The sequence below is a fragment of the Mytilus californianus genome, unplaced genomic scaffold, assembly GCF_021869535.1.
Source record: "Mytilus californianus isolate M0D057914Y unplaced genomic scaffold, xbMytCali1.0.p SCAF_9, whole genome shotgun sequence".
Classification (NCBI taxonomy): domain Eukaryota; kingdom Metazoa; phylum Mollusca; class Bivalvia; order Mytilida; family Mytilidae; genus Mytilus; species Mytilus californianus.
Window position 1 is genome coordinate 25,147,914 of NW_026262745.1, and position 24,854 is coordinate 25,172,767.

A 24,854-nucleotide genomic window follows, 5' to 3' on the forward strand; every position below is an offset into this window, starting at 1 on the left:
CAATATTGAAAGGTTAAATAACGATTTACAAGGAAAATTCACACTCATGGTTTAAATTATTGAACGATGTCAACTGGGTTGACATGAAGCAGTTCGTCATGAAATAATACAATATATTATTTGTCTTTTTTTGCTAATTAAATGAGATTTACAAATATTTTTAATAATCAAATTAATGAAAACGTAATTTTTTTACTTTCATTTGATAAATCTAATATATAATTTCATAATCCACTGTCACTTATTTTATACTGAGAAATTCTGCATTCAATTCTGCAAAACAAACTCATTTAATGTTACTTTCTAAAATGTTCAAAAATCATTGAAAATTAATAAAACAATTACATGGTGTAACACTGATAAATTTCTCTAAAACAACTCACACAGTGAGATGCAGAGGCTAATTAGCAACATGGCACTGCAGTGAACTGATAATCTATTTATAGCTGGCAGTATTAGGGCTAGTACTACTTGACAGTTACTGACAGTGCTGGGTTGCCTCCCCTTGTCTTGGTTTTGGAGACTTTTGTATAAAGTGAGATAACAACCTGACAATCCTATTCTACCTTTTCCTATACCAGTCTCCTCCACATAGCTGCCAGGAAACCAGCCTTCTTTGTCCTTTATCCTACCCTTCCACCATCCATTTCCTCTCTTCTCTACCAAGGTCACAACATCACCAAGGTCAAGATTAAGTTGACTATCATCCTGGGCTGTGTATGGGTACAGTACATGGTATAGTACATCTGAAATCAATTTTACACAATGTGTTTATTATGGGAAGCCCAAGATAAATGAATGTGTATTCCCTATAAAAGATAAATACATGTGTAATTACTTTAACATAAACCTATTTATAGTAGGAAAAGAATGATAAGTTTTCAACTCTTAAAAGTTGCAATGCCTTTTAAAGAACTTCTACTATGTGTGTTATTGTTTAAAGAACATGGTTGACTAACAGTTGTACAATGTAGCTTATTGAATGTCAATGCCCTCAGCTCATTTCATAATAAACATTCAAACATAAGAAGCATATGCATATGGCATATGGTCCAGTGACCTATAACCTTAAACTGTAAAATTCAAAATGTCTATTGGGACTTTTCATGTCCAGAGAATTGACTAACTTTTTCAGATGTAAAAAATTACAACAGACCAAAGAATTTTGAAAATTTGAAATTGACAAGAATTACAAAGTTCACCTGCAAGTTTAAATTAAATCAGTGATATATATCAGTATGGACAACAGTTGTGAAATAGTGTATATATATTATCTACAGAATCAGGCCCTGGGTCATGGACACATTAAAGAAAATAATTAGTATACTGTCACACCTAAGGCATAAACAAGTTTGAAATTATTGCAAAAATGAACTGAAAAAAAAAGTCATAAAAGCAGCTTTATAAAACCAAAATTTTGCTGTTAGACAATATGTTCTGGTAATCAAATGTCTTATTAAAATGTATATATCTGGCAAACAAACTTCTATGAAATGTGATTTTTGAGGATTATACTTCATTGTGGATTGAGGTCTGATTAAAAAAAACTCTGAAAAAACAAACTATTACAACAAAGCATCACAATATATATTGCAGTGCCCTTTGAGAAATATTCCCTTGTGTTTCTCATGGAAATGTACATGTTCAAATCAACAAAAACCAGAAACATGAAAGTACACTTTTGAGAGGGCATTGTTTATAAAGTGTAAGCATACATCCCAATTAATACACAAACAAAAACAACATTTATTTACATTATAATCTTCTACAAAAAGTAATTTTAAAGAGTTTTGAAGAATAACAAATTCAAAGCTTGATGAAAATTAGGCTCAAACCCTCACCCCTTTTTAAAGGTGATACCCTATGTAGCAAGAAATCCCCCTTTTCCACCCTTGTCTTCAGCAGATTAAATGATTAAAAAGAATGTTATAAGATTTGAGTAGTGCCACTAAATGAAACAACTGTTTACAAAAAAATAAAGAATATTTGACAATTACTTGGATAAGCCATGATCATTTAGTATGAAGCACAGCCTTATGTTCAATCAAATCATAATCTTGGTAAACACATGTAAAGATGATAAATTGTAAATATTCCTCTGTAACATATTTTCTTACAATTAGCTGGCAGTAAATTGTTCAAAGATAACTGGTTTTCATTAATTTAACATAAAACGCAATATTCTCAAAGCTGACATATGAACATTGCTTTCCTTAAAATTTTCTGCTATTGAATTTGTAATAATGAGATAGTTATACAGGTGCTTTGAAATCAGTGAGTCATAGGGGTCTGTTATTGTTATACCAAAGATGCTATCTTAACCTTAATCAGAGGGATAGAAGGAAGTACACCACTAATTCATGGCCCCATTGCTTTCTATGTTAAATTCCTCAATTTCAAGCAGGCACAGCTCTTTTGTTTTAAGTTCAAATAAAGTGACAATCATTGCATGTCAAAACTACATTTTATGGTTTCTTGTACTGAAAAAATCAATATACCTTTAATAGCATATAAGAAAGAACTGGTTCCCAGAACTTCGGATGTACCAAAACAGGTACTTCAGATCTGACAAACAGGCAAAATGTACCCTCTTTTTAAAATTTGGTGCAGTTTTTTAAAAATTCAAAATTATCAGTCAAAAAGTGTTCTACAATGATCACCAGTCATTCAGCTTTCATTTGATACCAAAAATACATAAATATTCTACATATTTTGAAAGTTACACTCATGCGTAGGAACTATTGTGTGTTAAATAGGTACTACTTTCTGGTATGTGCTTTCTGGCCGGGCCCGAATTAGTGGTGTTACACCAGAAAGAGTGTAACAGTGATCTTTTTATGGCAGTGTACTCTTTCCTGTTTGCCTTAATGTCCCTTTTCTTTCGTCCATTGTGTTTTCTGTGACTTTTTGGTGTTTTGTTGCCACCTTGGTGCCTTCTTCGATTTTATCAAATGCAACAACACAAAAAAATGCATTATAATAAGTTGATCATCTGATTTGAATTTCTGTGTGAGTTTGAAACAAATAATTTGCTCATCTTTGAGTTCAGTATTTATGTGTGTTCTTTTGCATGGATAAAAAAAACTTTGTTAACTAAAATACTATGCAAAATTAAATAATTTGTACTTAAGTATTTTTGATAAGAAAATGTGCTATAAATCTATTTTCTCTATGATACAGTGTGTAAATCTGTCTTAGTAAATCTGATGAATAATTCTGATTTAAATAAAAGATAAAAAGAAGATGTATGATTTCCCTTGATAATGAACATGGTGAAAGGAAATTCCAAAAACAACAAAAGCACTTTAGATCATCAGAACTGATCAGTTTTTACTTTCCCAGACATAGAATGGAATGATTTCAATAATGTTAATACCACCATGTCGTTTATTTCAGACATTGATTCTGGCAAGCATTCTACAAAAATTGGCATACTGTGTCTTCACTTAGTCTCTGGTAGTGCTTATTTTATCTGGGTGTGTATATAATTTCACCAACAGCTATTTTAATAATAGAATGAAAAGGACAAAGGAATTAGGAGAATTTTCTATTTTCAAAAGTTTATTATGTAATGCATTTTATTCAAATTATCAAATAGACTAGTTTGCTGATATAAAAATACATGTTATACGATGGAGATGAATAAAAGGATATGTGGAGTATACCTCAATGAGACAGTATCCCAACAACAAAAATATCTAAAAGCATTATATTGCCACTTAATACAAAGATCACTGTAAAAAATAAATCAAATCTTAAGCCAGGAACAACTTTTCTCTCCTAACTAAGCAAGTGAAACCTTTGAAGCAATATGTACAATTTCAGGCATGTCAAAACTTTTTTTAATGAAAAAGCACCAAACACAGTACAAAAGCCTGAAAATCCTGAATGCATAAATTACACAACTATATGTTATATAAGTACCTATAACCAAGGATTTGTTTATTAAGACTTATATACTACCTTACTATACAAATCCTTGTTATAACGTAATGGGTTCATTACAATTAGGTTTCAACAATACTTTTATAAGTATAAGAATTTATGAAAACTTTAAGGTGCAAAGACTTTTAGACAAATTTATCACCTCATTTCGAACCACCTGATATGGTATATTCATTTTTTGATATACAGTAAAACCTGTGTCACCCTTGAGAGCAGGAAAATACTGACCTTCAAATTGAGATTCAAAATACATAATTATTACTATATAAGGAGAAAGACAAGGACCCTAGAAGACAGGTTTTTCTCTTAAAAGAAGTGACCTTTATAGCAGATTTGACTGTATATAACATGACATTGGTGGCAAGAATATTTGAAATGTTTTCTCAATATTTTCATCATATAAAATCATATAAACATTGTTTATAAGAAATGATCACTTTGATGTGTGGAAATAATGAGATGTATACTTAATATGAATGACCTGAATAACCTGTCAATTTGACTGATAGAAAATAATAAAATTTATAGTAATTAATGCAAATGAAACAAATAAATGTGACACTAAAAATTAAAGCATAATAAATAGCATCTGAAATAAATAACAAATTCAACAACAACAAAACATATTTTTATACCTATTCTATACTTCTTTTTTCCAGACCAACCTGCAGTAAAAACAACTTTAAAAATGTTGGGTTTTTAATTAATTGTTTCAAGAGTACCGGGTACAAAAAAATCAGACAAACACTGATCAAAACTGTAATATGACACCAATAAAAGACAAAGTTACTTTTTTTTAGAAAATTGTGTCCCTGGTTTAATTATCTGCAGTACAGAAATACAACAAGTGAAAGTAATTATTGGATTCATAAATACCTTGGTATTTAGTTTTATTGTAAAATATAGATTTCAAGGAATGATAAGAGGTTTAAATACTTTGATCATCTGAATAAGTAAAATTGTTCTTTTTCTCCAGTTTTTAATAGATATCAAAAAAATTTCAAAATTATTGTTTTATTATCATATCAGCCATATTCATAAAAATTTTATCAACAGTAAAAGTTCATAGGCTCAATCATATTTAATCATATGCCCAATACTGGAAATTAACAAATGTTAACATATGCAGTAATACCTTTACTGGTTTTGTTCTGAACTTTCGGTGATTCTGATACTGTATCTAGTACTGAGTCAAATGTTGGTGCATAAGATATATCTCCTCGGTTACTGGCCCATAGGTCTCCAATCTGTACAGTTTCTACTGTTTGTTGCTGAAAATGTAGTCAATGAAGACCTATTAGGTCATGTTTGTAAGATAGTTATCTCCCTTGTTTAACATTTCTAAGAATTTAATAATTACAGTTTATGTCATATTTCTGTGATAATCAAGTGTAAAACTGGATACTTAAGTGAGAAAATGTCACTTGTGATGTCCCTCTGACACCATAAACATGCCACGATTTACATTAATTTTGGCAAGGATTTGTATAGTACAAATGTACTATACAAATCCTTGATTTTGGCATGTTTATCAAGGGGACTTCACAAGTGGCTTTTCTGCACTAAAGTTTCCAGATTAATCAACTGGTTCATTTAACAATAAAATTAACATGAGTTTGAAAGGCTTGAATAAGTTTACTATTTGCAACTTGAGGGGTCAAAATTATGCTTTATCATACCTTCTCCTTTTAAAACATATCCAAGACAGAAATCTGCTTTATATACTCAAGTTTTACCAATTTGTTTATACTGCTAAATGCCCCTAACCAGTACTCATCCAGAATTTGATGTACTTTTTCTGTCATTGGAACCACATATACATACAATACAGCAGTTTTCACTGTGGTTTTAATGGTATTGAGAATTTTTTTAAATTTTTGCATTTTCCGTTGCATAGTAACACCTGGAATTTGTGACAGTTCCATTCAAACATACCCTCATCAATTTAAATACTAAATGACTATTCCATAAGGGTTTATGTGTTATACTCTATCTAAAATTGAAATGCATGACATATTCTATAATTGCATCTATGAGTGGCTCCTTCACTTACAAAAAGCTATTCTAATGCACTTCTGTACAATATTTTTCCTTGTCAAAGTGTCATTTCTACATATCGCATTACTACACAACTGTATTTAAATTGAATATTTACCTTTGTGGTTGATCTTTTCTTGCAACAGACAAACAAAACTATGATTAAAAGAATCAGTAAACCAACTCCACATAAAGACATTCCAAGGATTAATGTCAAGTTATCTGTTAAAGATGCTGTAATTAATATCAATTTCATTTTAAAAAAAAAACAATCCAGTAATTTCCATATGAATACAAGAAATTTGTTACAAAAAAAATACTGATGAAAAAGACTTGCTTTTTATGTTGTTCTTATTTTTCATGATTAACAAATGTTGTGTGATTTTTGAATTCTGAGAAATTCAACAGTGAACATGACTGGGTATACATTAAACAATATCTGCATTGCCAATAATTTTTTCATGATTTGATTTAAACTTTTTGCAATGACAATGGTTGGAGTGAGTTTAAAACAGTCACATACTGTAAACTTATTTTCAGGGAGACTTTATTTCGCATTTGGTCCTTTCTAGCTGTCTTTATGATTATCTTATTTTCTTGACGTATTTATCCAAGGAAAGACCCATATTTAAAGATTCGTGATGATTTATATTGCATTTTTTATTCTACTTATGAAAGTCATGAAAACATATTGCTCACGAAAATTAGTTGGTTTACAGTATACTTCCACAAATTTTCAATCTGAATGTACTGATGACTTGAAAAACATGTCATCATGGTCATACTGTCCTCAAAATTAAATGATTACAAATATCTATTTTACAAAACATCAAGAATTGTAAGGGTCACTTGAACATTTTTTTTAATCTGAAATGCTTTAATGGATTTACCTTCATCAGGATTTTACGCTCAAATTCTAACATTTGAAAGCTAGGGATGTATAAATACATAGAAGCATTTGGAGCTAAATGACCAAAAGGTACATAAAAAGACTAGCCAATTTCAAACTGGTGAGAGCGCTTACAAGGTAATTGATCACATAAGTTATATTTACAATGGTCATATCTCTCAAAAACATTTTCAATCAAATTGATTGAGACCTTTGATACAAATTTGATCAAAATCTTTAATGAACTGTGTACAGTTGAGGCAACAATTTTTCCAATAGTTTATATTTCAAAGGGGCTTATATCCAATAAAAAAAAAATAATTGGAGTTGGTTTTCAAACTTGATTGAGACATTTTTAAAATAAGCCTTTCATATGAATCTTATCAAAATCTGTGAAAAATTACAATGATCATACACTCCAAAAGAATTTTCAATCGAACTACTGAATTTCTAACCTGATCTAATTGTTGTAGATATAATACCTTCATATAAATTTATTAACATCTGTTAAGAAAAGCAAAGGTGAAAGTGCTTTCTCAATCAAGATATTATTCATATAAAACTATTATATAAATCCATCAAGAACTGTTAGGGTTATTAAAACTTATACATTTCAGAATATTTTTGGGTCCTCAATGCTTTTCAACTTTGTACTTGATTTGGTCTTTAACTTTTTTTAAGCGAGCATCACTGATGAGACTTTTGCAGATGAAATGTGCATCTGACATACAAAATATTTAGCCTTATATCTTTGATGGGTTTTATTTACTAGGTCGTACAATTTGATGGATTGACAGACACCCAGCATAACTCTTTTCCCCTCTCTTCAATGCATCAGAGGGCAAAAATTTATCTTTAGATTAAAGGAAATACTTACATGGAGTGGATGAAACACTACCATTGGTGGCAGCTGTAGTTATTGGCAAGACTGGGGGAATATATGAAGAACTAGGATAAACAACTGATGATGACGGTGAAATGTTTGATGTCAATTGCACGGAATCTATTCCACTTGATTTCACAGGGCTTGATGAATGACTAGAAATTTTGTAGTTTGATGTTTCATACGGTTCTTTGACAGAGGTCAAAGGTGGTGTGGCTGAGGTTGATAGTGGTTGAGATGTTGATGATACTGACTGTGAACTGGCATGATGAACGGTGGAGAAGGCACTATGACTCGATGCTAATGAATCTTGTAGAGTAGACGTGGATGGGACATCATTATGTAGTGTTGCTGACGACCCTGAAAGTAATGCTGTTGAAGAATGCTGTGATGATGACAATTCTGATGAAAATGAGGCTGTTGACCTGATAACATCTCCATGAAACACAGATTTTGTACTAGTTAGTGAACTTATGTCACTTTCTGTTGCATTAGCTGCCATTTTCACTTATTGCAAGGTTTTGATTTGTAAATTCCTAAACATTGCTAAAGAACATTTTTAACCTCATTGTAAGAATTCCTTTGTATTACAACATGTCACAATGTACTATCCATAATTAAATCCAGTTATCATGTTATAAGGTGGCCATTCCTAATGATGACTTTCAAATTCTGAAGAAGAAAAAAAACAAAGTAAATATATTACAATATATTCACCAAGGTGTGAAATAAACTTGATAGATATATATATAAAAAAAAAAGAAGATGTGGTATGATTGCCAATGAGACAACTCTCCACCAGAGACCAAATGACACAGAAATTAACAACTTTAGGTCACTGTACGGCCTTCAACAATGCCCAAGACCCCTACCACATAGTCAGCTATAAAAAGCCCGAAATGACAAATGTAAAACAATTCAAACGAGAAAACTAATGGCCTAATTTATGTGAAAAGCAATAAACGAAATACAAATATGATATACAGCAACAAACAACCACTGAATTACAGGCTCCTGACTTGGGTTAGACACATACAGAATGCGGCAGGGTTAAACATGTTAGCGGGCGCCCAATATATGTCTAGTCTTCTTTGAAGAAAACTTTTTTTTTAAAATTCAATTGACTTCTAAATTCACTTCATGAGAAAACTTCACATGCCCTTGATATGTTATAACTTATAAATATGCTGGTATTTTGGATATATGGACACTTAAATCGTAACTTAGTATAAAAAAAAATTACATTCTCTTCAACTGATCCAATGACAAAAATATAAAATAATTTGAAAGTAAATGTACCATTCCTAAGTGAACAACGGCAAAAAATAACCTGGGAACTTGTAAGATGCTATGCTATTGATCTAACACATGGTTAATTATTCACAGTACTATTTAAAAAATTTAAATTATATTCCAACTATACATACAATCAATTAAAAAGTCACTAGAAAATGACTAATTGGGTGTGGAATAACATGCATTGAAATGAAACTTATGCAACAGCTAGCATAATACTAATTTCCTTTTTAGAACAATGCAAATTTTGTAATGCATTACTGTAAAATGTTCAAATAGTTTTTAACGATTTTAAAAGTAAACAATTTTTTTTCCATAAAATATTAACATAAATGTCAAAAATAATAATGTAAATTACACTTTTTTGTTCCTGTTGAAATACACACATACCTTTCATTCCATTGTGTAATTAGTTTGTATAAGTACCATCATATAGAAGTACTGACCAACTCTACTTAATATTTCCTGTTTTAATATATTATTTCCTAATAGAGCTATGAACCAAAATAGACTTTTATCTTAAATCTTCCGTCAGTTCATAAAGTATAGACAGCTAAACAAATATTCACTTGTATCAATTGTAATAATATTACTTAAAATGATTACTCTTCTGTTTATATTCAACAAATATTAGAAATGAATTTTCAGAATGAGATGACATGGTTCAAGGGAAGAGTATTACCATAAGATAAAACATGGAGTTATTAAACATGTATGGTAGAAAAATGTACTTACAGCATGATGCCATTAAATGTAATTGGATACTTTAAATTCAGAAATTATTGCGAAGTTTTTATAAATGCGAAAAATTTGACTACTTGAGTAAAGCAATAGTAAGAACTCCTATTCTGGTATCTGATACATATATCTGTATGTAGCTTTTCAGAAAATTGCAATAATTAAACTTGTATTTTTGTTCATTTTTCAAAAATCACCATAATAAATGCACGCAATAATTTCTGAATTTACAGTATCCTGCATTTATTATGCTTTACCATGAAATCAGGTTCAATTGTTGAAAGACCCCCTTTCTTAATTATTGAAAACTATCTATCATTTTGCGTTAACCATTATACCATGGTGTAATGGTAGACAAGATACACCCAATCGGGTGTCTCTAATACAAAAAGAGTGTCACAATCTCTTAATCCCATCTTACTTCAGAGGCGGATTTGGGGGGTGGGGCAGGGTGCCCGGGCCCCCCTTTTGTGGGAAAAATTTGGTCGATTATTTAGGGAATCACTGAAGCATGACTTAGCGGGCCCACTCTTATGGCAGTCAGTGCCCCCCCCCCTTTGTGAAAATTTCTGGATCCGCCACTGTATTTGAATAACTATTTCAAGCTAACTTGAATTTCAACTTCAATATGAATATTCAACTGTAAAAGAATTCAACCTCTCTAGATAATAATCACATGTTCATGTATACTTGAATACCGACAGAAACTGGACTTTCGGAGGCAAAAAACCGAAATGCAGCATGCCAAATAATACTTTGAGAAGTTTTGTATCTATGTCAACAGGTTTAACAGAAGTTAAAAAGAATGAACACTTGAGGAATATGAACAAGTAAATATGGAAGTAAAAGATGTGAAAAGTACTTGGTTTATAACACATATTTCAATAAAACATAACAGTAAACCATTTATTTGTAATACAAGAGATGGAAAGTTGAGTATGCAGCACCAAACATTTGTCTCTTTCATTTCTTGCATACAGTTAATCATAATTTAGTAAACATGTCTCATCCCTAGATATTTTTCATTTTCCTCTTTCTATAACTATAAAGAATCCTTACCAGAAATGAGGCATCTCCATCATTTACCACATGAGTTAATCATAACAAGCCATTATAAAAGATGTGTATTGGAAGTTAGTCATAATAATATCTATTAATTTTGATTGGTAATTGGTGTATAATTGGAAAGTTCTGCTACATTATGGATCGTCTGTAATGGATAAGCATTGGCATTATCAAGTAATCAAATGGTTAAAGATCAAGTTCTAAATTAGTTGTATACATACATGTAATAGATTATTAATCCTGACAATATAGACAGGGGTGTTTATGGGGATATTATTGTTTACTAGTAGCAGAAAATTGATACAAATTAAATAAATGGGGAATGTGTCCCATGGACACAGATGATGCCCCGCTTACATATAATATAAAGTTATAAAGGGACATAACTGAAGAACGGTAAAAAGGACGCTACCCAAATTTGTACTTTATCTGAGTTTTGTGGTAATAAATATTGTGTATAAGTCTCAGAACATTTGGTTGAGGCTTACTTAAGTTAGAGAACAGAAACGAAAAATTCTGCAATTTTCCATTTGTAAAAAGGCATAACTCTAGAACGGTAAAAGTGACACCACCAAAATTCAAACTTGATCTGTATTTTGTGGTAATAAGCATTTTGTAAAAGTTTCATAACATTTGGTTGAGGCAAACTAAAGTTGGAGAACGGAAACGAAAAATTATGCAATTTTTATGTTTATAAAGGGCATAACTCAAGAACGGTAAAAGTGACGCCACCCAACTTCAAACTTGATCTGTATTATGTGGTAATAAGCATTGTATATAAATTTCATAACATTTGGTTGAGGCAAACTAAAGTTAGAGAACGGAAACGAAAAATTATGCAATTTTTATGTTTATGAAGGGGCATAACTCAAGAACAGTTATAGTGACGCCACCAAAATTCAAACTTGATCTGTGTTTTGTGGTAATAAGCATTGTGTAAAAGTTTCATAACATTTGGTTGAGGCAAACTAAAGTTAGAGAACGGAAACCAACTTTGGGACGTACGTACGGACGTACAGACGGAAAAGGGTAAAACTTAATGCCCCCTCCGCTACGGCGGGGGCATAAAAAAATGAAAAGGTTACAAACAGTACAAATATGAGTACTTTAATTTGTAAAACCCAAATAGTACTAGATTATAGAATAAGGTTCCAAGACATCTCACCTCTGTCAGTACATTAATAGACCCACGATGAGAACCTTTGTTCTGCTGTGCAGGATGTATAAATACACAGACATGTCCAAATGGAATGGGGATGTTAAATCTGATGCCCTAGGCTTGGACAGTGTTACAATCTCTGTGTGAAAAAACCCTCTCTTTCTCTGAGGGGTCTATAGATAATTTGGAACCAAATTTCTTCCCTGTCCAATGTAACTTAAATAAAAATAAGATGTGGTATGATTGCTAATGAAACAACTCTACACCAGAGACTAAATGACATAGAAATAAACAACTATTGGTCACTGTACTGCCTTTAATAATGAGCAAAATCCATAAGGCATGTAAAACAATTCAAACAAGAAAACCAACAGCCTGATTTATGTACAAAACTATAAACGAAAAGCAAATATGATAAATATTCCAGTACCAATCCAAATTGTCCACACATCATCCCAGTCAACCCACTTTACAAAACTCATCTTTTAGGTTAAAATAGTTAAATTTTTCTTGTCCTGAATATGTATGAAATAGGATATTGAATTGTTTATACTTTTTTCCACTTCAGTAAAAAAAGAAAGTGTGAAACATATATAATACAGGATCTGGAGGAGACAAGAAGTCATGTGTGTGGTCAAGATGAAAGACTACAGTACAGAGTCCCTAAGAGGACTATTTTTTCAAAGTATTAAAATAAGATATTTTACTAAATCAACTATAAATCTCTTTGTTGTATGCCACATAAACTTTTATACCTCTGGATAACAAAGCATGATCTTCATTTTTTATGTTAATGGTTATATAATTTATAATTTAAATAAGATAGAATATGTAGATGTTTACAAACAACACAAGTATTTAATCAACTGAGGTTCTATACAACATTTAATAGATGTTTTACTACATGTAATGTGAGGTCAGTTCAATGTAGTGTGAAGGTAAGATACAAACTGTACCTGTAAGATCAAAGAGATTGTCACCTGAACTTTGTATATATCTAATTAATGATAGAAGGTACCATTTAAAAGGTTAAATGCATCCTGTTGGTATACATATGGTTACATTATTTCTAATTTTTTATTTTGTTTTGATTTATATCCTCGAATTTATATGTTTTTTGACAAATAAAAGTTATTAAAATCTGTGTATTCTAACATAAACTTTACACTTTCGACCAGCCTGGAGGAAAAATATACATTGATGGACTGTTTCAATAAAATCATGATATCCAGAAGGTAATTGTTCTTTAATGTGTGAATTCAAGAATTTGTCAAGTTAAACATAGTACATTTATCCTAAAATGTTCTTAACTGGATATTAAACATTACGAATTGCCACCTTAATATGACCTCATTGTTCTATGGTACCCCTGTTCAACTGATATCATCATTGCTGTCTATACTGAAACTTTTTTTACATAACACTGGCCAACATCATAAAGGCTGAAAGCGTTTAAATATTGAACATGTATCATTTATTAATCTCTATTTTCGAACAGTCATCTTGAATTGAGTGAAGATGCAACTTTTTTATAATCAAACCAAAGGAATCCAGTTTACTGTACTGTGTATTGCTGTGATTGACACTTAATTCCAACTATGTAATATTATTATACCTGTAGCAGTTAATCATTCCCATTATCTGGTGTACAGGGATACCGTTACAATTTTAGAACCTCCATCAAATTCATTTCATTCAGAAAAACTCTAAAAACTAACTGTTGTGTATATATCCATTTCAAAATGTATGGCGACAGATTATGTTGTACTCAAACAAAAAAATATCTTGTAAATTTCTTGTCTTCAACATATTTTCTCCAAGAAAAATCACTCCCAAGATACTACTGATAAACTGAAATTCTAACAGACCTCCTCTGACTGAACTATTAATCAAAACAATATCCATAAAGATGTTATTTAAAAACTGGATGCATCCAGTTGAACATGTCTCTTATGAAATAGTTTCTTTAAACATACAGAACAACATTTTTTTAATTTAATTTCAAGCATCAAACATTTCTGCTAAAGATTACCTCTGTTATAATTATTTAAAAAATTACAAAAATCAATGTATGGTTTGCTTACCTTAACAATCTATCAATATATAAATCCTACATAGGTATTGATGTTGTAACACCTGCCTCTCACCTGAATTTTTACCTGGCTATAAAAAATCTGATGTCCCAATCAAGATACTAATTTCCATGTGTAATGATGTCAATTTCATGAGCTAGAAAACAATTAGGAGGTGGGCCACAATTGCTTGATGTGACCATTTTATGTTTAATTAAATACTTAAGTGAAGTATTGTTAAGGTAATGTCTTAAAAGAATGACAAACATTACTTTGTTAAGACTACATAAATGCAATCAATGCATCAACTACATGGACCTTTTCATACAAGTTTAAAAGTATTGACTTTAAATAGGATTTAGTGAAGTGACCTGAGAGTGTAATATGACAAACTAATCATTGGAGAATTATGTTTAAACACTTTAATCTTTTCTTCAACACTAATGGAATAGACTGTCTTCTGTATCATGGACTGTATGCACAATCAATTGAGGCAATGTCTTTATTTAACTGGGGACCAGTTAAATCTCTCTATGCTACATATACAGAGCATGGAGGGCAGGGATAGGGTAATTGTAATCGTAATCGATGTAATTGCCACATATGATATTTCAGAAAAAGTTCAATGATGTATTTGTAAAGATTTAAATTCCACTATAAATATGTCGAGCAGTATAGAAGACTAAGTGATTTAACTTTCTTAAGTTTTTTTGTTTGTATTTTGTAGTATGCAATTGACAGTAATCGAAATGTTTATATGTAATTTACTTTTGATAAAGTAATCGATTACATACAAGAATCTAAAGTATTTTTGACAGTAATAGGGCCCATCCCTGATGGAGGGAACAGTAACAGCATATAAGTTTAATCCTTTATATCAATTCTCCATCAGTTAAGTAAATCAGTGGTTGAAAAACATATCAGGACCAAGAAAGTTTGTGCACAGACCTTACAAACAATCATCGATGTATAAATAGCAAAAATTTGAGGCCTTTAAATTTAATTCTAAGAAATACCCTGATCTATGTTAAGTTTTCTCATTTCTCAAAAGGGTAGTGTGATACTGTAAGCCTGGTGTTAGAACATTTATCTTGAGAGAAGAAATATAGTACAAACATTTACCACTCTCTATTCAGTATTCTAATATGACGTTCTTCAAACGCTTTCAGTACACACCCGTGGTAAAATATGAATATATTGTTTTGGCTGTTCCGATCATACTCTCACGTCATATGCTTTTTTTATGAATGAGCTACTCGATGTCACTGAACGATGACGTAAGAATATAAGCATTTTACGGGAAAATGCACGATTGTGAAACCGAAAATCATCACAACAAGGAAGCGTAAACAAACGATGATAAAATGTGTTATAAGCCATTTTTTTAACATATAAGTAAAATTATCTTTTAAATTCATCCAAACCTATCTAAATACGTTATTGTAAATAGTTTAAGCATGTCATTAGTTCAGTTTGCTCCGTTCTTTTACGTCAATGTAATAGTGCGTTTATTTACGGGAACGGCAAATATTTGCCTTCACGTCGAGCTCTTCGATCCAAAAGAATTGCCGTATTTGTCCTATTAGAATAGAAATAATTCATGGGGGCTTGAATTTATACTGATTTTACCATGGGTTGGCCCTTTATGCCGATATTTTACCCCTCGCTGTCGCTCGTGGTAAAATATTTAGCATAAAGGGCAAACCCGTGGTAAAATCAGTATAAATTCAAGCCCCCATGAATTATTTCTTAAGTAGAATAGATATCATTCTGACAAACAATTTTTTTCAGTTACAAATCTACCCCCCTAGAATATTTTAACACTGCCATTACATTAAAATTTTGAGGTGGCAGTACATTTGACTTTGAAAGTCATGTTACTCTTTTCGGGCAACCATTTCAATGTTTATTTTCTCAAACCACATTAGAAATTTGAATTGTAAGTTATGTCAAGTATTTTGAAACTTTTTATTTTACAATGTTCACAATCAAATATCAACTGATCTTCTTTAAATTTACAGTCATATGTGTAAAACTATGAATGGAATTACAGCTACTGGTAAATATCCTAGGTTAGAAAAATATGAAGAAATGATAGCATTCTATGTATGAATGAAAGTTCAATCATTTGACTGATATTGGCGGAACTAGGTCAGACACTTGGAAGATAAATAGTAAAGAATGTTTAAATAATTGACAACTTAAAAGGGATATTTCAAATAATTACACATGGTAGCCTGAATATGTTTGCCTCCATTCATCATATATGGTTACTTTTAGATCTTCCACATCAAACCAATTGTAGTTCAATTTATACTTGTGTAAAATACATTGTACCATGCAAGGTGGCAAAAAATTATTTTTTTGAGAAAACTTGAGACTACTATATTATTAACATATATGTGAAGACTGATCAGTTCACTTGGTTTTTTTCTTCTTTAAAAGCCATTTAATTCAGAGCAGGTTATATAGATAGAAATAAGAAGATGTGGTATGAGTGCCAATGAGACAACACTCCATCCAAGTCACAATGTGTAAAAAGTTAACAATTATAGGTCAAAGTACGGCCTTCAACACAGAGCCTTGTCTCACACCGAACAGCAAGCTATAAAGGGCCCCAAAATGACTAGTGTAAAACAATTCATACAGGAAAACCAACAGTCTAATCTATATAAAAAACGAGAAATTAGAAACACATATGACACATATGAACCACATCAACAAACGACAACCACTGAACAACAGGTTCCTGACTTAGAACAGGTGCAAACAAATGCAGCAGGTTTAAATATAAATACATTGCAAAAAATAATACAGCATACAACTTGTACTGAAAAATCCCCTTAAACTCACAATCTTGACACATTCTGAAAAATACATCAAAACTTTATACACCAACTATATGATTTTATTCATATTCATAACTCTACTAAAATCTACTTCATTTTTTTTGTATACAAAGGATATAAAAATATGAAACTGCAATAGTTCTACATTTGAAATTCTGGGTTTCTTCAAAAATACCAGTAAATATTATTTGTCTTTATGTATTTGTTAAAGCCAGGGTCATACCTATAGATTCAAATTTACAAAATGCATTATCACATCTGTCACTGACTTGTCTGTTTAGATAGTATTTCATTTGCATCTATTTATTACTTATCAACATCTTATCATTTTTAATCAGGACTTGTGAATGTCAGTTTGCTACCAGTTTCCTTATACATATTTTTTGTCTTTTTTCATTTCATTTTCAGTGGCACAAATTCAGTTCTAAAGCTATTATTATTTTATTTTGTTGAAATTGTTTTTATCACATGAAAGTTGAATGTGTACCGTAGTATATGTACAAAATAGAAAATAAAGGCTCTGAACCCTTCACATATAATATTTATGAATATTCCTGTCAGATTTAAAAAAAAAAAGAGCATGGTGTTTTAAAAGGGCACAAAAAATGAATAAACTTTTAAAACTAGATTCAGAAATAGTTTGAACACAGGTTTCGCAAACCCATCCTAGCCTAGCTGGTTTGTCTTGGTGTAGTCATCCAATAAAACAGTAGAAAAACACATTCTGCAAGAGGTTATAATGAGATTTGTCATTTGCAACCATGTATTTAAGCCCAAAATTGAAATAGAAATCCAATTTGAGCATCATAAAGAAAACATACAGACAAGGGACTTCCATTTACAGCTGGTCTTTAGGGAGACATTCTGGATCCAGAATTAGAGGTTAGGGCAGGCCCTAAAAAGTGTGTTAGTGTTTAAACAAAACAAAAAGAAATTTTACTTTTTTAGGTCGGGGCAAACCCAAGATGCATCAGCCCCTGATATTTTCAAAACAATATTATTGAAAAACTTCAATTCAAATATAATTTTGCATCCATTTGATATTCATAAACCCAGAAACCTCCTTATGGAAATCTATTACAAAATGTGACAAGGTCTAGAGTTCTCAATCTAACCTATGATTAGGTCAAAGGCAGTTCAACTATAGCAATGTTTGTAAAGGATCTGAAAATTCTGATTTGTAATAATAATTTGGTTCAGGATCTGCTTACCCTTCCGGAGCACCTGAGATCCCCCCGGTTTTGCCATGGCCTTGTCAATTTATTTTGACTTGTGTGAGTTTGAATGTCCCTTTGGTATCTTTCTTTTCTCATTTACAAAGAGTCAGTCCTATATTTGCTATAAAAACTGAACATCTTCCAAAAATCTACCATATTCGTGCAATAGTCTTCATCAAAGGATGGTAATTAAATTATAATAGTAAACCATCTTACACAATTTGGCTTTTTTCAATAAAAAGAGATGTAACTCTGAAAAGTGAAACATCAAAAGTGAAATTTGTCAAATTTAAACTGGAGATGTGTCTAGTAGTCCATAACAACATTTACCAAACTTCAAAAGGTTTGGTAGAGGCTTTATCAAAGTATTGCCTGGAAGCCAAACATTTTTCTTGCTATTTTCTGTTTATCAAGGGAATAACTCAGGAAAGACAAAAGTGGACTTGGTCAAATTCAAATTGGATCTGCAAGTGGTGCCTATCAATAATTCAAAATTTTAAATAGGTAGAGGCTCAAGTTATTGTGTTGATATCTGACAAGCTAGCAAGCACCCACACAACAGAGACAAAAGAAAAAGGAATAAAATGCTCTGCTGGGCGCAGCTTGATACGACCGCAGAGGTCGAACCCTGAACAGTTGGGGCAAGTATGGACACAACATTCAAGCTTGATACAGCACTGAATTTGGATTGTGTTATTTCAAATAAATATTTGACACAGCATAGGTTTCTGACACAGAATGAATGTGGTCTAAGAACTAAAAAAATTTTAATTTACCTTTTCAAACCATATCATTATTGTTTGCTTTTATATATAAATCAGAAATAACCAACTTAAAGTGGAAAATTTTGAAAGAAAAAAAAAAGAGGAAAAAAAAATCCCCTCCTCCCAAAATTTTTTGAACCCCCTTATGATTCATCACCCCCAAACTCAATCCCAGCCTTCCCTTTGTGGTATGGTACCTTGCAGTACAATTTCAGAGAGATCCATACACTTACACACAAGTTATTGTCCTGAAACTAGAAAAATGCTTGTTTTTTTGCCCCTTTATGGACCCTAGTTCCTTAAATTTTGAGGCAATTACCCCCAAAATCAATCCTAGCCTTCCCTCTGTGGTATGGTACCTTGCAGTACAATTTCATAAAGATCCATACATTTACACACAAGTTATTGTCCTGAAACTAGAAAAATGCTTGTTTTTTTGCCCCTTTATGGACCCTAGTTCCTTAAATTTTGAGGCAATTACCCCCAAAATCAATCCCAGCCTTCCCTCTGTGGTATGGTACCTTGCAGTACAATTTCAGAGAGATCCATACACTTGAACACAAGTTATTGTCTGGAAACTAAAAAAATGCTTATTTTTGGCCCCTTTTTGGCCCCTTATTCCTAAACGTATTGGGCAATTACCCCCAAACTCAATTCCAGCTTTCCCTTTGTGATATGGAACCTTGTAGTACAATTTCAAAAAGATCCATACACTTACACACAAGTTATTGTCATGAAACTAGAAAACTGCTTGTTTTTTGCCCCTTTTTGGCCCCTAATTCCTAAAATTTGGACGCAATAACCCCCAAAATCAACCCCAGCATTCCCTTTGTTATATCGAACTTTGTGGCCAATGTCAGAGAGATCCATACACTTACACACAAGTTATTGTCATGAAACTAGAAAAATGCTTGTTTTTTGCCCCTTTTTGGCCCCTAATTCCTAAAATTTGGAGGCAATTACCCCCAAAATCAATCCCAGCATTCCCTTTGTGATATGGAACCTTGTGGTACAATTTCAGAGAGATCCATACACTAACACACAAGTTATGTCTGGAAGTTACAAAAATGCTTATTTTGGCCCCTAATTCCTTAACTGTTGGTACCATAACCCCCAAAATCAATCCCCACCTTCCTTTTGTGGTATTGAACCTTATGGTAAAATTTCATAAAGATCCATTCACTTAAACTAAAGTTAGAGTGCGAAAACCAATGTGTCTTCGGACGACAACGATGGCGCCGGACAACGATGACGCCAACGTCATACTAATATACGACCACAAATTTTTTTTGCGGTCATATAAAAATGCTTATTTTTGGCCCCTAATTCCTTAACTGTTGGTACCATAACCACCAAAATCAATCACAACCTTCCTTTTGTGGTATTGAACCTTATGGTAAAATTTCATAGAGATCCATTCACTTAAACTAAAGTTAGAGTGCGAAAACCAATGTGTCTTCGGACGACGACGACAACGCCAACGTCATACCAATATACGACCGCAAAATTTGTTTGCGGTCATATAAAAAAGGGTTAATCTTTGAGTGGTAGTAATAAGCACTATCCCAACCAATAAAGAAGTTACCACTTTTAGCTTCATATCTGGGTTATTTTATCCGTTCATTTTAATTTTGCTATAAATTAGTGATGTTTAAAATAATTCAAATTTTTACCCTTCCACTCCTTCATTTATATATCAGGAAATGAGTAGTTATTATAGAAATTTTCTCTTTGTTTCAATCATCATCATGACTATAAGCTGCCTTAAAACAGTACTTAAAATTATATAATTAGAACAGGAAATCAGTAGTTATTTAAGCTATTAATGTATACAATTCTACTCTAGTCATGTAAATCATAAGGGGACTTGAAATAAACATGACTTTTCATTTCTGGTTTTACATCCATAAAACATTCATGTATCAAAATATGGACATAAATTGATATGAGGAGAAATTACTGCTACATGTATTTAAAATATCATTTTTCATATGACTTAAAACTGATATTATTGATTTTTTTTAACCATGAAATATGATCTTCATTTTAGCAATTACTAGAAAGATTATCATGATTAACCTCAATCTTTTGTTGTTGTTAACAAAACATTAAACATCCAGATAATGATTGAAAAAGAAATCTTCAACTCAAGCTGATTCTGCATGCAGGTGCAGTGTTTCAAAATTTTCTCAACAAATTTGAAAAGAGAAAATTATTTTTTTTAATTAAGACTGAGAATCAGAACTTTCAAGCAAAGTTGACACATCCTTTTGGTCTTCCGCGATGCTGAAAAGTATGTTTGCTGACTGATTTTTATATTGCATATATATATGTAATATCATTACTGTAAACTAATCAAAACAATATGGGATGCTTTAGAATTCCAAACCATCACACATGTATGTGCAGCCTCCTTCACAAATGGTTACTGTCTTTGGGCTTTTTGCTCCACTTAAGTTTTATCTCAACAATTGGAGGTATCTGTACAATTCCCTTACATCTTGTCTAGGCTCCAGGACCATTTGGTGATTGCTATATGTTTTAATATGAATTAAAGGTGATGTGGGGTAAATACATGAATAAGACAGCAACCCAAAGCCACAACTAACAAAAATGTACTATCTAGAGGTCTAAGCACACATATATCTTGAAGGCTGTATGATAATGCATTGAATATAAATAAGAAGATGTGGTATGGGTGCTGCCTATGAGACAACTCTCCATCCAAGTCACAATGTATAAAAAGTTAACAATTATAGTTCAAAGTACGGCCTTCAACACAGAGACTTGGCTCACACCGAACAGCAAGCTATAAAGGGCCCCAAAATGACTAGTGTAAAACAATTCAAACAGGAAAACCAACAGTCTAATATTTTCAATGTTGTGTTGATGGTTTGATGTCTTAATAACCTCTGAACATAGGTGACTGGCAATCATACCACATGTCCTTATTTTCATATTTACTTATTCATACTAAAAATCCAAAATATCATAGCAATTATGCTTTCCAGAATTATATAATTACCTTAACATGTTGCACCAATATTTATGAATTAAAAAAGGAAACAGTTTTGTTACTTTGATTTTGTGATGTTTAGATAACAGAACATTTTTGAATGCAACTACATCAAAAGCATATATTATGGTTTGTGATATCAATTAAAACTTCTAATTCCAGATTGCTCAGCCAAATACATCAACATGGTTTCCAAAAAATCAAATGTATTATGTAGTAAATTACTACTAAGCTAGTAATGTTTTTTTTTAATATTACTCTTTCTTTTGGCAAGCCATTTTCTAAATTGTTAAATGATTGTTGCTTGCTTAATGTCCAGTGGCAATTATTTCATGCATATTTAGGACAAGCAAACTATTAAACTATTAAAAGTTAATAAAATATGTAGGTTCTGCATGGGGATGACAGGGATGAAGCGAAGAAAAATAGAACTCCCATTTGAAATAAATGGTATGTTGGATAGGGAAAGAAATTTTCCATTACAACTAGCCATCTATCTTAAAGAGTTGTTGCAAGAGGATGTGTAGAGGGTGTTGTAAAAAAGTACATGTACATGTATCTTCATTATGTTATATTATGAGGGAAAGCATAAAAACTATCATGATCAAGTCTTTTAACAAATCTGAAGTTAATAGTGGTATTAACTAAATTTGGATGATATAAAATTCTTTGGAATTCAATAGAAGTAACAGTTGAGATTTTTCTACACGTTTTATATACTACCACATATGTTGTGATCATACCCCTTTCTACCTTCAGATTTGTTTATTCAGTTAATATCAAACTTCATGGTACTAAACAAAACACTTATACACTGTTAGCTATATCATTTTCATATTATTTTCCTTTAACTAAAAAAATATTATTTTCACCACTAAAAAGCTTTTATGAAAAGAACATCAGCTTTATATATAGTATCGTAGATAAGTCAAGAATTTATTTATGAAGTATGAAATTGAATAAACATTTGTATTTCATCCCAGCTATTTATGAGATCTCCAGAAATTGTTAGGTTGCTGCCATATTGACACTTATACTACAACAGGGGCAGATCCAGCCATTTTTTAAAGGGGGAGTTCCAACCATATGTCCCCATTCAAAAACATTGATCGTTAAAAAAAAAGGGGGGTTCCAACCCCCGGAACCCCCCCCCCCCCCCCCCCCAGGTTTCGCCACTGTACAGAACTAGTAAAGGGATTTATTGCTTAAATATGATTGAAGTTGCAAGTTGTATGAGATATCCAGATGTTATTGGGGTGATGCCTTATTGACATATATATATACTTCAGATCTCCTTTTATTAATTGTATTTTGTAATTCCATTTCAATTATTTGATGAAAACCATCCACATTCCTGCATCAACACAATAGACAGCTGAAGTCTGAATAGCAATAGGATGCAACACATTTGAAGTGTGTACAAATTTTGTCCTTGGGAGTACAGACTCTCTTATGTAACAAATCAATACCATCCCAACAACTCACTGAGTCATCATTAACAACTGTTCTTCAATCAGACATGACAGCCAAAACACTGAGGATTTTCTCCACTGACATAAAAATCTATCAGGAGAGGTTTTATCAGAAAATAAATGATGATATTTTATTGTATGAAGTAAAAGTCATTTGAGAACGTTTGTTCATGCAATGATAACACAATAAAGTAACATAGAATTTCGAAATGTTTCCAAAAAGTTATCATCTAATTGCTTTTTATTCTAATCATATGAAATTTGTTCCAAAATGTACCACTGGAATGCAGTAATGCTTCTAATTTTCAGAGCAATAAAGCTAAATATATTATATAATGCACTGTTTTCTTTGTGGTTTCCAATAGAAACAGAAAATTATTCAGACTTAGCTAGACGTCTGTATGGTATTTAAATATCCAAAACAAAGAAAAAGTTCCAAATACTTACACAAAGCTACAGTAAAGTATATTTTTAAGCAATTCAAGAATTTGTCTTGATTTTATTTCTTTTTTTGGTTAGTTCTTCTTTTTTTTTTTTTTGGTAAAATTAAGTAACAAATATATAAGTAATCCTTATCTTTTTAAAATGCTTCAGTTAAATTCTTTTAGTCAATACTGGCCATTTCAAAAATCATAACTTATATATATATAAATCATGTATTGTAACAAAATTAACAGATATTTAAATAATGTGCACTAGATTAACATTAAATCACTAACCTTTCAGCTAAAAATCCTATTAAATACACAGTTTACATACATAAACGATACAATCACTTTCTACTTCCAAACAAACAAACAAAAAAACAATCTATAGAAAATACAAGTTATCTGTTGATATTCTTTGTGTGTTTAGGCACTAGCAGAGAAAATTCCCATCAAACACATAGTGATTAATACACACAAAATTCTATGTTGTTCAACTAAAAAATCATGCTGTGTAAATTTTAATAACTTTCCCAGCTTCAACAGACATCCTCCATATAAAAATGTACTTATACAAATGAAGAACATCTGTTACTGAAAGATTTTAATGAGTGAATATTAAAATTATGTGTGATAATACACGACAAATGTAATTGATGTATACATTAGCTAGTACAGTTTCTGAACCATTTAAAACTTGTAGTTTTAAATTTACATGACAATCTTTATCCTTCTTATAAAAGATATCAAGAGGCCTACATCATTTCATAATGTAATTGATTAGTGGTATTATACCTACAACTGATTGCTGACAATAACCAGAGACATATATACACATGTGTATATATGTCTCTGCAATAACTTATCACTTGAAAATACTCGATTTGCTGAAAGTTTGTCACCAACTTTTAATATTTTGTACCTGAAATTCACATGTTGTAAAGGATGCTAGTTTCCAATTTTAAATAAAGTTGGTACAATTTTGATTGTAATTGTTTGTACTTAGTTTATCAAGGTCTGTCAAAAC

The 24,854-nt window shown here is 31.4% G+C and overlaps 1 protein-coding gene across 3 annotated transcripts in view; it reads right to left on the reverse strand.

The window, feature by feature from the left end:
* The window catches only part of LOC127715255 (uncharacterized protein DDB_G0284459-like), a 57,034-nt gene extending 32,654 nt beyond the window's left edge, over window positions 1-24,380 (reverse strand). Inside the window, exons 1-6 of one of the 3 annotated variants that reach the window (XM_052221278.1) lie at window positions 24,122-24,380; window positions 7,749-8,426; window positions 6,101-6,216; window positions 5,081-5,216; window positions 4,581-4,610; window positions 567-746 (exon numbers count right to left, since the gene is read on the reverse strand). In XM_052221278.1, the coding sequence (XP_052077238.1) occupies window positions 567-746; window positions 4,581-4,610; window positions 5,081-5,216; window positions 6,101-6,216; window positions 7,749-8,256 (970 nt within the window). In that variant the 5' untranslated portion in view covers window positions 8,257-8,426; window positions 24,122-24,380. Of the gene's footprint in view, window positions 1-548; window positions 747-4,580; window positions 4,611-5,080; window positions 5,217-6,100; window positions 6,217-7,748; window positions 8,427-24,121 lie in introns of all 3 variants that reach the window. The other 2 variants (XM_052221277.1, XM_052221279.1) reach the window with 2 other exon arrangements.
* Between the last annotated feature and the right edge of the window lie 474 nt (window positions 24,381-24,854).